Here is a 14,783-nt window from a genome sequence, read left to right as displayed (position 1 = left end):
ACAGGGGTTATTGAGGGAGACAGGGTGATAGACGAGGGGTGCAGGTAGAGGGGTAGGGGTGAGGAGTGAGGGGAGACGAGAGGAGCAAGTGGTACAGGAGTGGCAGAACAGAGAGAAAGAGCAGATAGAAGGAGAGCGTAATGGGAGAAGTGAGAGGAGTAGGGACAAGGAACAGGTAGAGAGAGAGAAGGGGCGATCATGGAGGGAGAAGGGAGTTAGACATAGTGGGAGGAAAGAGAAAGAGCAAGAGTGTGTGTGAGGGGGAGAAACTGCAATCAAAACTCTGGTGATATTGGCCAGCCTGACAGACTAGAGCAGTGGTATTCAATTCAAACTTTTTCAAACCGAGCGTTCACCCACCCCTTTGAGTAACACTATTGTTTCTGGGCCCCCCCACCCATGGGGCCCAAAGAATGTCCAGGGAGGGGGTGGCGGAGTGCTCAGGCTCTTGACAATATATGCATATTTTCTACTGCTTATATTTTCTGTTACATGCAGACATGCAGTCACCATAATCCTTTTTTTTTATAGTAAAAACAGTCTTCGTAATCCCTTTTTAAAGAGTCTGGGCCCCCTTCAGAGAGCCCCCTAGTTTGAAGACCACTGGGCTAGTGCTATCCCAAAGAAAGTCCCTGGGGAGATAGAACAAACTCCAAAGAAAAAGGCCGTAGTGTCATGAATTGCTTATAGGATCAAAAAGACTTAGATAGAAGGGGTGCCTTGCTGAAGAATGTCAGACAGAATTTGGGTGGCAGGGGGGCCAGGGAAAGGGTGGCGGGAGCCCACCAGGAGGTCAAGCGAGTCGCGGGGAAACCCTTACTTTCAACTGTCCCAGTTTCTCCATACTAGTTATTTCAAACTTTAATAAAACAACTTAAAACTACTATCCTTGTCTGTGGATTTCTGAGGTAGCATACTTCAGAATCAACCATAAAATTCACAGGTGGACAGAAAATATTCTCCCCATACCCTCAAAATAGTAGATAAACTGGAAGGTCAAGAAAATCGAAAAGAAAGAGCTGGAATCGGAGGATTCGGTGGTGCTTTCAGATCAGTGCCACGGCGCAGGTGTTTTGTTAGTGGATATTGGTAGCATGCCCATGACACAATACCTTGGTAGGCAGTTTCCAAGTTCCTGCAGGGGTCCATATTTCTTTAAATAATCGTCGCACATATTTAGGTGATCCCTCATGTCACTCAGGCATATCTATAAAAAAAAAGGAATATTGATTCATTGAACCTCTTCATCCTTTACAAAATGTCCTTTAAAACCTTATAAGAAATAGCTAACCCATCCTTGGCTTGTTACGTATTTCATTACCATTCCAGTACGTTAAGCATTGTTGAATTTCTCCACAAGGGACTCAGCAGTCGAACTTTGACAGGTTAGACATGGGCAACGAACATAACATGCCAAATGCTTTGTAACTCCAACCCACAGAATCAATACACTCTTTTCTCGGTTGGAACTCCTACAGAAGTTCTGTCTATCCCTAATGCTGAAATCCTAACTACCCAAAACACAGTAAATTGGGTCTTTTCTTCCAGTCATGCCAACACATAAATCCATCAGGTCCTCCTCTTTCGCCGCCGATCTACTCCACGGAAAATTCAGCTCTAGCCTGGTTGCCTCCATGAGAGTTCCCTTCTGAGGATTAAATGGCACCCCTCATATTCTTATTACTTCCCCCCAAATGTACAACATGAGCAGGAAGTCCACCTCATTTTCCAGTCAGGGTTCATGAAAGGTCAGAAGACTGTATCCCATTTTACCAAACACTTCCCCAATTTGGAGGTATCTTGATGACTTAGCATGACAGTTGGGAAAAGAACGTGTCAAATTAGTGACTAAAGATCGCAACCAAAAGGAATCCCAGAGAGTATGAGTTGTCTAAAGTGTTCATGTATTCTTTCATTATTTCATTTTATAGTTTCCTAGAGAAGGAATCACTTCAAATAGAGGAGTAGGAGCAGGGGAGGCTTTCGAATGAGCATACCATCAAGCGTGTTCTAATCTTCAAATAGAGGAGTAGGAGCAGGGGAGGCTTTTGAATGAGCATACCATCAAGCGTGTTCTAATCAGCCCCTTAGTATGCATTGGCTACTCAATCATATATAATAGAACGTCCTTGTGCCTGTAGTCTTCAGTCTGCGTCCTCTGAGTCCCGGCAGCAATGAAGGAAAAGCCACCCAGTGGTAGCTTTTGTTTACTACAGCTGGCTGGCTTTTCCTTCATTAGTGCCACAAAAGCCAGCACAGGCGGGCAGCCATTTCACAAAATGGATGCGCCCATGTGCTTGCTTTTTCAATTTTTGAGCTTGAATTGCTCAAAATTTTACATAGGGACTTCGAAAAAAAAAAAATGCCAATCGTTTTTTTTTTATGTTGCCTATCTATTTTTGAAATAAATTTTTTTGGGCGAACCATTCCTTCAATTGACTTATAAAAAAAGGACACAGAGAAAGACAAATGGCAATTGGTGTTACATAAAAATGCACGTGTGCGGATAAAAGGTCATTTGCATGAGCTATTTGAGCACATACGGAACTAGCAGATGAGGCACAGTTGTAACCCAAGCACCCATAGCCACGCTATCTTGCAATCATGACTTTTCTGGATCTCGGGGGTGGAAGGGCACTACACCTGGTTGTGGCAGTATGAATGGTTGTGGGTCCGGTTAAGGGGTGATAGATACTAAGCCACATGGAGATGTCTTAAACAGTCCCAGTGGAAGTGCATTCAAATTAAATCAAATGAAATAAAGATTTTCTTTGGAAACATTGCCACTTTTCAATCCAAAGTACATTACATAATTTTCTGCACAGCATTTCAACCCAATAATCATTATGAATACACATTTAAAAACACAGCTAACAGTGAAATCGAACGAACATAAAAACATTTAATTACCATGGACAATAACTACATGGCATAAAACTTTCTAAAGCTAATGCTGTGACTGGGTCTAAAACCATCGGAAGAAATAAACAAGAATGGGCAAAGGAATAGCCAGGTAACCAAGCAATTCCAAAGTACATTTAGCCCAGTAAGCACAACATGGGGTGAATGAGTACCATGGTACGGGATCAATTTCAAGCCATGTTATGTTCAATTTTAATCACGCTAATTTAATATGCATAGATACTTCTAACAGAAATGTAAGTACCCTACCTTTTGCTTACATTCCTCACAATTTTGAAACACAGTCTTCATCTTCTTGATAATGTCGGCTGCAGGAACTCCCTCGGCAGACAAATGAGCCCGGCAGTACGGACAGGCATAGGTGTTGCTCTGGACACTTGCAGTAAGACAGGAACGACAAAATCTTCAAAGCAAGGAACAGAAAACATCAGAAATCCATACACGGGCGCCAGATGACAGCAGATTATATCTCTGATGGAAGCTAATTTTTCAGGCCATATTTCTAATGCAGTCCTTGCTATGGTCTTCACCCACTGATTTCGAAACATGGTCATGGCCATCACTTGCAACACCATATATTGTCATGCTGTGGAATAAAGGAAATAAAGTGACAGGTGCTGCGAGTAGTATGATATCATGCAGTGAACAGGTTTGCATGCTTTCCAAGACACAGGCAAAGGATGTAAAGAAGGTTTACACTGGTGTGATACTCAACACATCATTGAAACCAACTGCCTCCAGTTCCCAACAGTCTACAAAACAGGCTAGATATAGCACTGTGAGGTTCCGGATGGCATCTGATAGACAAGGAGAGTGAAGCTTGAGTTGTCCATGATCAGAGCTCAAGACCACCATTGCAGTGGGTGTAGAGTGGAGGCCTAAGGGATCCATACACAACATAAAAAGTACCATCTTCTCTCACCCATGTACTCCCAACAACCCAAAAACAACATGCAACAGTTCCTTACAGAAAAAGCTGTATCCCATTTCCGTTAAGTCACTGGTGATTATGACTTCCATAACATCAGAGTAGGATACAGCATTCAGAAACGGATGGTAAACATTCCCTATGGCAAACCACAGCTGATCATATTTGTAACTTGTGCATTCAGATTGCATGACAAACTGGATTTACCCATATTATGCAAGAAGGAATTCACTGAATCCATCCTCGATGAAGATGGGTAACTGAAATTACACCCCACTGTTGTGTCTATGTGCCGAGCACACAGTCATAGAAAGCTTTCCTTGACTTCTCTACACCACGCAAAGCATGTAAGAGCATCAGGCCGCTGAGAAAGAACAGGTAAGGAGATATTGGGGCGGCTATGGTGGAATCAGGGGAGGAAGAGGTGAGGGTGGAGAGAGGGAGATCCTGGGGTGGTGAAGGCAAAGTTGTGGGTAGTGGGAGGGTGTAGAAGGGTATGGGGGGCAGAGCTCCCAGTTAAGGCAAAAAAGGCGCAGAAGGAGCCAAATGGGTTAAACCAATTCAGAGGCCAAGGGGAAACAGAAAGAGTTGGGGGCGAGATTCAGGATTTGGGCTTGGATTTGCCAAATTGCACTTGGACGCGAATACACAGATCCGACATACTGATGTCTCATATTCCATGCATGTAGGGCGGGTACCAAATGCACCAAGAAATAAATCATAGCAACGGTTAGTCAGGGATTATTGAAGACAATATTTGAGCACTTATTGCAGGTCCAGAAAATATCATATCAAGTAATAATCTTCAGCTTTTTAAGAAATATCATATCAATTGAGCAGAATATAAAAAATTGCAGAATCAGCTTTACCAGCAAAACTGCATCCCAATGTGCCGTGCTGTGGCTTTCTCATTCCTAACTGCCTCCATCTTCAGCCCTTGGGATCCCACAGGCACACGAGCCTGCTGAGCATGGTTTGGGCTCTGCTCCTGGATGAGGGCTCACTCTTCAGAAACAGCTAAGCTGTACTGAGAGGATCCAGGTGTACCGGCATAGCATAGACGGGGAGGTCACTGTAACTGTCCCTTAACTAAAGTTTTTTCAGTCAATATATAGATAGACAGCTGGATAGATTATATATATATATGTAGTGGACATAATTTAGCAACCGTCTCCATGTCATGGCAGTAAATGGCAGCTCTGTGGGAGAATCACTGGAGTAGGTGAAACAAAGAGCCCATTTGCGGTCCCAAACAAGATGGCCTCTCTAAACCTGCCACGCGGTTTGATGAATGAGCTACCAGGGCTAGAAGATACGTGTCCCACATGTGACCTCTTCTGACATGCTGACTGACGGCTTTCTTTCTGTTAGGCGGAATGCCTTCAATGGCAACCTTGAGCTCCAATCTCAGTGCAAATTGCGTACGTAGTCTGTCATATGCGCATTATCGTGGGGCTGCACAGAAGGCTAAAAGTATCCAAGAAAACGGGGCACACTGGACGCCTCTGCCTATTTACTCCAATCATCGTGTGTGAATTCAATTAGAATCCAAGAATTATTCAAAGAATGCTTGTGTTTCTATGTCGCAGATTAGTGATGCTCTAGTTCTGATCCAGTTGTGGCAGTTACGTATTTATTTTTTTTTGCATTTATTTGTAGCCTAGGTATCTAAGCACTAGTGTCACTGAATTGTGGAAGTGCAGGTTATTTATATTGCACTCGCTTTTTTCAAGCAGACCCGGGATTCGAACCTGTGTTTGGTCGGCGTAGCCTTGCTTCCAAGACCTGCACGTTGCCACAGAGCTATCCTCCCGTCCCTTTTGTGTACATGGGCCCATCAAAAAAAGGAGCATCAGTGGGACATTCTAGGTTGAAATGACGCCCATTCTTCAAACAGTTAAGAGGCGCTAATTGATAATCTAGGAGCGGCCTGACAATTGGCCCCCTACAACAGGTGCACAACTGTCTGCACGTCTGACACTGCTCCCTGCAGAACACACAGGCAGGCGGAAAGCTGCTCTCTGAATCCAAATATTGACAATACGTTTACGGATCCCCTTTACAGCTAGCCCTTGTGGGGGAGCTGAGAGGGTGAACGGTGTGCGGCACTCTTTCACTATGCTAAGTCAAAAAAAGCCACAGAAGTGGAAAAAGGAAGTGTCGTATGACCAAGGCTTTGTGTGGATCAGTGTTAACTGGCTACAAGGGACCCACGAAGCTTTACCATTATTCTAGAGCTTTCCAGCACAGCAGGCTCACCTACAGGCAGAGGAGATCCACAACATGCTAAAATATATTATCAAGATACAGCAGCAAGAACCTCGCCAATACAAATCTACTTAGTTTAATGTGCAGGAGTTTCAGGCTTTAGGAAAAAAGGCCACGGTTCCAGCGGCCTCACCTTTTCAGCCTTAATGCTGATGCTGCCGCTCCCCAGCTTTGCGAGGGGCAGCCGCCACCATTAAGGCCGAAAAGGTGGGGCACTGTCTCCTGCCAGGCGAGCCTTTAGCAAATACATGCAGAGACCAGCACCTTCTCCCCCAGGTGGGATGAGGCTGCCTGGCATAGGCGCCTGGAGCCGATTGAGCCGCGGCTCGTCAAGGGTGCGTGGCCTAACGAGGCGGCAGGTGACCACCCGCCTTTGGGTCCCGCCCCTTTGATGAGCCCCGGCTCCTTTTACAGCGCCACTTAAGGCACTGCCAAGGAGTAACGAGCCAAACGGGTGAAACCTATACTAAGGCCAGTGACTAGAGCGTGTGCACCTTGCCCCCTGATGGGGCAACACCATTCAGTCGGTTGATAAAATATAACAAGTGCCCCATAAACTGGTAACCCATTACCCACCCCAAGACAAAATGCTTCTGCAGCATGGGCACCTGAATATTGTGTTTACTAATCTCTTGCTAATTGGTTTTAAGATTGTGGCGCGCACTGGATGCCGGAGCCGGGGCAGAAAAGGCAGTCTGGAGGAGAGAGGACTGAGAAAGGGGAGGCAAGGGAGGTGTGGCGAGTCAAAACGATGGCACAGCGCAGGCAATACCAGTGGTTAATGCCCATATTCCGAGTCAGCTAATAAATATTGGTGCACTGGCACTGCCCCGTTACAATTAACTAGATACTGTCTGTTTCCATTCCCTTCCCACTCTCCCCCTCCCTTTAGCTTTTGCTCTATCTGACATGTCGCCAGGCCCAGTACAATAGTTCATTTCACATCCTTACTGTTCATGGCCTGTAAGAATGTCATTGTATTTTCCCTTGTTCTCTCTTGGCGCACTTTGAAACACACTGTGTATAGGAGCTATATAAATTAACTATCATCATATCAAGTGCCGAGACGGCTCCATTAAAGTACTGTCCTATTAAGAGTAATCGGGCGTTGCTGAGAACTGCCAGTATTACCCTAACAAAAGCAACTGAGTCCTGCTGTGAAATGCCCACCTGCCTTTCAGTGTAGCTCGGCAGAGGGCACCAGTACCCGTGCTTTGAAAGCATTTATATAAATAAGCATTACAAAAGGAGAAACCCGAAGAGGAATGGACAATGGGTCGCGCCCCACCTGCTTAATATCACCGCCTATTGCAGGCACTGAGGCCAGACATGAAAGGCTGCATTCACAGGGCCCGGTGGAGCCAGAGGCAAAGGGCTTAGCCCGACTGGCAGGTTTTCCACGTGCTGTGGCTGTCCTACTTCATACTAAACACCACGTTGCAGCTCGGACAGCCCCGCTGCAGGTGTGCTGTGAAGTTCATATATAGTTCCGAGTGTTACCACTGCAGTTCCACAGCTCTTAACAGGTGGCGAGTGTGGTGCCGGTGAAACTGTAGAGGGACCAAACCGCACGGTTAGCCACTGAAGACGACAAAGGCTCCTGGAGGGGGAGTCGCGGTGCGTTGCCCCTCGGTTGCAGTCTGCACAGCAGCTCGAGTCCAACAGAGCGCTCCACTGTGTTTCCCATTACAGCCCCTGGCACCAGGCCAACAGTGACACATTTTCTAGGAAGCCCTGAATGGCGTCTATTTTATGCTGCTTTTGAACAGATTGGAATACCCAGCACTGGGGAGGAGGGGGGGTCACATCCGAGGTAGGAATATTAGGGAGCAAACGTCAACGAGGCATTGGCAGCTGCCATGGAGGGGAGGTCCAATGTGTGACAGACCAGCAGACACATGGGCCTTTGTTCATCGTAAAAGTTACTGATTAACGCCAGACCTTCAACATCAGTGCAGGGGTCATTTTCCTTTTTTAATTAATGATTTCTCTTGCCCTTTCAAGCATTTTGCAAATCCCCCAAAATTAGCTAAACTCACCCATCGCCCGGTGTGATTTTTTTTCTGTGGGTGTTTATGCCCTCAAACCAGCGGTGGACAGAAATGGTCACGCTCTTTAAGACAGGGAAAGTTATTTAGCCAGTCAACCCCTCATCACGTGAGTTCCCTTCCACTAGTCCCCACTCAACAGACTCCTGCACGAGGGCAGCAAATCGACCAACCGGCCTAAATCACAACCCGTCCACAAAGAGAGAACCCGCAAACAATCCTTCTCTTGTCATGAACCCACCCTGTGGAACTCGATCCCGCTGTCGACTCGGAATGCACCCCCCCTCAAACCCCCAATTCTCCATTTTCACAAATCTTTCAAAACATAGCTCTTTCAACAACGCCTAACCAAAAACTAATTTCAATGAACGCAAATACTGATGCTCAGACCTCACAGTACTGTACTACTGTTAAAAGATGCCGGCTACCCACACCCTGTACAGCGCACCACTGCTCTCGAGCTAGGTCTGCGCTTTAAAAAATACAAGAAAAAAATATTAGGTGCCACACAGAACGTTCTACTGCTCTTCCTAGATTTTGTTTTTTCATTTCTAGATCTAGCGTATTCAGCCCACTGTGTTATCTTTCCAAGGAGAGGCAAGGGCACACATTTACTGCGTCCCCACTGCTGTGGTGCAGGCTACTCAAGCTTCCGTTTTCTCTCTTCCTCTCCCCTGCTGATGTACCTGACTGGTCCGCGCACTAGTCACCTGGATACCCTCTGAACTCGGATCCGGGCTCCATCATGTCCAGTTGCCATTGCACTGGCTCCCGCGGCACTTAAGGGTCTGTACTTGCAACCCTACAGTCCCTTCTCTCTGCACTTATGAGCCATCCGCTGGCTGCACTTATTGTATTACCTGCACTTCCCCATTCCCCACACTCGCGCGATCTGAATGGCACTGGGCCTAGTAAAATTGTTGTTTTTGCCCCCCTCTTGTCCTAGATAATGATGTGTTATTTATATAGTGCCTTAATCCAAAGTGCTGTACAGAGCACATATTTACATACAATATCACCCAACCGAAATTGGTACTCATTTATCGACCTCGGAAGGAAGAAAGGCTGAGTTGGCCTTGCCGACCTGCAGATCACGCTCAGATCGCAGCAGCGAGCGCTCAACCCGCTGAGCTATCTTACCAGCATGAAACACTTGTGTACAGACGCGTTAGAAATGTCTTATCATATCATATAAACGCTTCCATATAAAAGCTTCCGTGGGAAAAAAATATATATTTTGTTCATTGTTGAATGTTTATTTGAAGAGCGCACAATGCATACATTAATTGCTTCCGAGTATTCAGCAGACGTTCCACCTAGGTGCTTTAATGGAACAGATGGGTCTTGAGTTTGGTCCTGAAAGACATCAGGTTTGGGGTGGGTCTTAGGCCTTCTTGGAGGTTCTCTCCCGGGTCTAGCACTCCGTCTTCGGGTCGGTGTATCAGAAATTGTTCTCCTGTAGGTAGCATGGCGGGCAGCCTCGCAGGCGTTTGCACGCAGGACACCGGATCTCGAATGAGATCCTGGCCTGCAGCCACTGGACTGGACCTTGCTTAAGCCAAAGATTAGTGTGCCCTTCTTGTAGCTTGTGATATGATAGTCCGGACAGTGATGCAATGGGTTTTCTCCTGGTATGTAGGGTAGGCCATTCTTCGGGAGCATTTGAACTACTGATTTCAACATAGCGCACAGAGGCAAATCATGAATTCATGCTAGGGATGTTGTCCTCCCAGACTTCTTTTTTAGAGGGACTACTCTACAGTGATGGCGGATACTGAGGATGCCTCGTCAAGAGGGAAAGGCGGGCTAAGGACAGGATTTCAGTTTTCCGAAGGGTGTTTTGCAACTTAAGTTCTCTATGTCCCCGAGTCCATTGACATGATTACATTTTCTTTACAAATGTTATGAAAAGTCTCTGGTCAATATGTTAAAATGAAAACATATCTTGTATATCTCCACTAATATTGTACTGTAGAAAAGATGCCGTGTTTAACACCGTGGCAAGGCTCTGAAGTTCTGGTGGGTGAGGTTGCCAGCCCTGTGTATTGTACGTATGTGAGCAAAGCTTACATCAAAATGAAAGAGGCGGTGTTCAGAAAGCGGAATACACCTCGCACGTGTGCAGAGCTTTTATTCCGCATGATTACTAGTGTTCGGGAAAAGGCTCACACAACATTGACTTAAACACCCTTCTCGCTCTATGCACTCCAACATCTGGAGTCTGCAAGATTATCGAAAAGGAAATAGCACACTTCCCAAGAGGAAGTATGCATAGGAATCCAGATGTGCCTTATCTTTTGCTTGGGCCCTTTCCGGCAAGACTGCGTTGGTTGGGCAGAGGCTGGACCATTTCACGATGCCAGCCCACTTTCTGCCTTAAACAGTATGGAGAGTGACTAGTGTGCAAAGTTAGACATGCGCAGTATTTGCACCGCGCATTAAACAGCGCTCAGCCGCCTGTCTGCATTGCACCAGCATTACCACACACTGGGAAAAAGCGTGATCACGTGGCCAGGATGCCCGGTTTTTGTCACCGCTAGAGGGAGCTGCAGGCTAATGATACATAGTGGCCCTGCTGTGTTAATGAAAACCTGCACTTTGGCCCGTGTACATGGGCCTGTACACGAGTCCCAGGATAAGGAGATGTAGAACACAGACGGCCCAATTGCCTTGTAAGCAATGCAGGTGTAAATTAACAGGTCATTCACATTCTCCACCTGAATGGCAACCACCTTGCTGAACCCCGAAAGACGAATGGTGGAGCGTGGCACACAGACACAGATTTGAACCACAAGATGGAAGCTTTATTTTATTTATTAATTGTGTATTTATAAAGTGCCTATGCAGCCAATGGTGTTTCAATGCACCACAAGACAAAAGAAAGGGGGCCTGCGAGGACAGGGAAGAAAAATAACAATAACGGTTCTACTAGGCCATGTGTCATTCGGACCATGCAAGTGCAGTAACAAGAAGTGTGAGGGAGAGGGGAGTGGGTGCAAGAGAAGGGGACGGGGAAGATGGCCCAAGGGGCTAGGTGTGTGTCAAGGGGAGGGAAGGTCCACATGGTAAGTGCGAGGGCAGGGGTGGGCTGGTCGGGGAGGGCCTGGTGTCCAGTAGGACTCAGAAGGAGTCAGACAATGCAGCAGAGCAGGAGCATTAGCAAGGGAGAGGGAAGGAAGAAGAGAAAAGGAGGGTCTTGAGGAGCTTCCGAAACTTAAGGAGATCCGGCTCAAGTCTGAGAGGGGCAGTGAGACCATTCCAGAAGGAGGCTCCTGTTGAGGACAGAGATCTAACCCCCCCCCACTCTCTGCTTGGAAAAGCGTCTGATCTGCAGAGCGTTGGAGCTAGAAGACTGAAGGGATCTAACAGGGAGGTATTTAGGGAGAGTTGGGTGTAGCGGGGTCCCAGGAACCAGAAATCCCTGTGGATGATGCAAAGGGACTTGATCCTCTGCATCCTTTGCCCGCCGATATATGGAGGTGTATTGCCAACCCTAATATCATGTGCTTCCTAGTGAAAAGAGTGCTGCCTCACTGTAATGAACGCATGGTTATTTTCACCATGGAATGTAATGTGACTTTTTGTTGTGATGTGAACAGGAATCACTGCTGTGGAAGTGCAGGGCTCCAGGGCATCAGAAGAGGGGAATTATGCTTTTGCTGGGGCGAGTAAGCCAAAGAAATGATCTTTAAGCTAAAACACCAGCCCCTTTCTTCCATCATATAATTGACCCTAACAAATAAAGTCTCATCGTGACCACTGTGCTTGGCACAGCCTAATAAACAGGCAATGGTGGGCGGTTTTATGAAGCTACATTGTCTGCTGCTCAGGCCAGAAACCCGATGTGAAAGGCGTGATTCTCTGCACAGTGAGCCAGGGCACAGAACAACAATGGGGTATTAAAGTTTTAAGTGAATTGTAATATATTACAGTATGTGGGAACAGAGTGGAGCCTCTCTTTTGTAATGTATACGCTCATTAAATCTGACTATGAAAACTCAAGGCGTAAGTGGAAAACTTTGTATGCTTTTCGTAATGAGAATTGTCATCCAGGACAGTGCATCAAGGCACATACAAAAAAAGAAACACACTTGAAAATAGCAGAGTCAGAGGTACACGTTGTGCACATTAATGCACACAAAGCCGTGGTCTAAAACTCTGTTTATGAACTGAATTTAAATTGTGATGGCTTTCTTAGCAAAACATCCATCCAATGCTCAATTCTAGCCAGGCCTCTCTCCGTGGAATGGTCTCCAGCTCGAAGCCACGTGGCTTGGCACATTGTGGTTTAACCACGTTCATTTTCCTCCACCATACTGACCTGGACGCATTTCCCTATTCCCATCAAAAAGTCAGGCCTTCTCTCTGGAGTTCAATAGCTTCACCCCACTAGCAAACGTGCATCACCCACCCAAAAATGGTTACTCATCACTGACTTGACAAGCATCACCCGCATCCTCACACAAATCAGACATCTAATTCCTTCCTTGGTGTCTGGTTGGTTTGAGAGGCCTGCCACCAGTTCTACTCTGATTTGCAGGTGGAATTAGGGTAACACGCCTGGGACCCTCAGTTAATAGCATTCCCATACAGATCAACGTGTCTTACACATATAAACACCTCTCTGTGTTCTCTCAAAAACATGGCAGGCATATGTGCGTGGTTGCTGGGCTTCAAAGCAGGCAGTTGCAAAATGGCGCAGAGAGGGTGCTGCTTCTATTTCCGGTTCCGATGTACACAAAGGTTTTTGCTAAAACCTCGGAGTGTCGTGCTTCTTGGTTTCCAGGCAGATGGTTGGGGTACAGCATTAGTAATACTGTCCATATGTTGTCAGGTGTTTTGGATACACAGTCTTTACACCCCACCTCTCTAGTATGTTTACTTCTATCGGTTTAGAAAGGGGATTACTATTCGGCGTTTGTATCGCACCGCATCTTCAGCTGTACAACAGGTGTGTATGTCTGCAATCATAAGGACACGTCTTTGAAAACAGAGGCAGTGTTTTAACCACAGCCGCGATTCCTTGCACAATCTACTTGTGTGCAGTCGGTTAGACTGAAGTGAACTGCGTGCGAGCTGAGCCGGGGATGGTGCGCACGCTACTGTACTTGGAAAACACGTGGCTTGAGCACAAAGGCTGCTCCAGAGCCCCGGGGGAGCAATCCTGCCAGCTGCAGCAGGGCCGAAAGAGGGAGGGCTTCAGAAATTCCAACACGGGGTCCTCTTTAACTGGCAGTGGGGGACACCTAGACAGGAATACGAGCGGCAGTGGTAGAGGGGTCTAGTGTGCGGAACGCCAGGGAAAAGGGGAGCAAATTAATTACGACAAATGCACAACACAGAGGGAGAAAGTCCCAGTAAAGGGGCAGGACTAACCGGAGGCTTTCTTTGTCCACATTATACCTCTCCCTCCAGTCGAACCAGACGTGCACGTTGCGTACGAACCCCCATCTCCCTGCAGCACCATAGCTGTTCCCAAATGATTACACACATAGTGGACAGTCACAGACCAGAGAACAAAGATGGATTACATTAACTTAGTATAAAGAGAAAGAAAAAACAGCATAGACGACTTACAATAATAAGAAAGTTTAAAAAAAAGGAAGGGGCGTCCACGTGGCGCACATGAAATTGGAACTTTGCAGACTTTATGGAGTGTGCTTGAGCATGCAGGGTAACTAACTCACACGTGTCCACAGCGAGTGCGCACGGGCCTGCAGAGCACCTCCAGGCACACGGAGCAGTAGAAGGCCGAGGGCTCGGAGTCGCCCGCTTTGGGGTAGGAGGCGACGGCGGCGGCCCCGCTCTCCTCTCTCTCCCTCGCCGCGCTGCCGATCATGGAGCCCATCTTTACTTTAGTCCGCGGCTGCCAGTTCTCTCTCTCTCCCTCTCTGGGCCCGGGTTTCTTCCTGTCCGCGCGGCGCGGCGGGGGGAAGGTGATGATGATGGCCTCGCTGCCCGTTTCCGGTGGCTTTTCGCTGTCCGAAGGTGGCTGCCCTAGTTCCGGCCGCGGAGGTCCGTGCTGCTGCCCTCCTGCTCTGCCCCTGGCTGGTGGTGGTGGCCGCTGCTGCCCTGCGCACTCGCAGCTATTGTTATGGAGCAGCTGCTGGCTGCCAGCTTTGTAAACACAGGGACGTGAAACCCGAAACCTGCGGCCCAGCGGAGCACACTGCGCCGGGGACACCCCCGCCCCCCGCGCTGGCACACTGCTGAGGCAGCAAGATTAGGCCCCGGAGCTCGGGTGTCCTCGAGTTACTCCTGCCCACAGCGCAGCACTCCAGCTCGGCACTTTTCAGAATGGAAAATAAAGTAAAATAACGTCCTCTTGTTTTTCAAACATGTTGGCATGATTTCCGTACCCTCAATCGTATTCCTCCGTGGTGTGTCATTTGGGGAGTGGGTGGGCCATCCTATAGAAATGCCATAACTACTTTCATGCAAATCTCTTTGTTGCAATTCCGCCGATGTCTCCTTCCGTGTTGTAGGCTAACCGCGATTATATATATATTTATGTTCTGTAATATTACCCGACGCACAAGACCCCCATCCCATTCAACTCTCAAAAACAATACGAGAGCGCTTTTTGCCACCACTCTTAACCTTTCAAAGTTGTAACG

The 14,783-nt window shown here is 47.3% G+C and overlaps 1 protein-coding gene across 1 annotated transcript in view; it reads right to left on the bottom strand.

Moving 5' to 3' along the window:
* Positions 1–14,361, bottom strand: part of RNF125 (ring finger protein 125) — a 32,202-nt gene extending 17,841 nt beyond the window's left edge. Inside the window, exons 1-3 of the mRNA XM_069620969.1 lie at positions 13,854–14,361; positions 3,172–3,325; positions 1,113–1,207 (exon numbers count right to left, since the gene is read on the bottom strand). Coding sequence (XP_069477070.1) covers positions 1,113–1,207; positions 3,172–3,325; positions 13,854–14,014 — 410 coding nt within the window. The 5' untranslated portion in view covers positions 14,015–14,361. The remainder of the gene's footprint in view (positions 1–1,112; positions 1,208–3,171; positions 3,326–13,853) is intronic.
* Positions 14,362–14,783: the final 422 nt, after the last annotated feature.

Source organism: Ambystoma mexicanum, chromosome 5q (genome assembly GCF_040938575.1).
Source record: "Ambystoma mexicanum isolate Mex_15411 chromosome 5q, UKY_AmexF1_1, whole genome shotgun sequence".
NCBI lineage: Eukaryota > Metazoa > Chordata > Amphibia > Caudata > Ambystomatidae > Ambystoma > Ambystoma mexicanum.
This window is presented reverse-complemented; position numbering and strand designations above follow the sequence as displayed.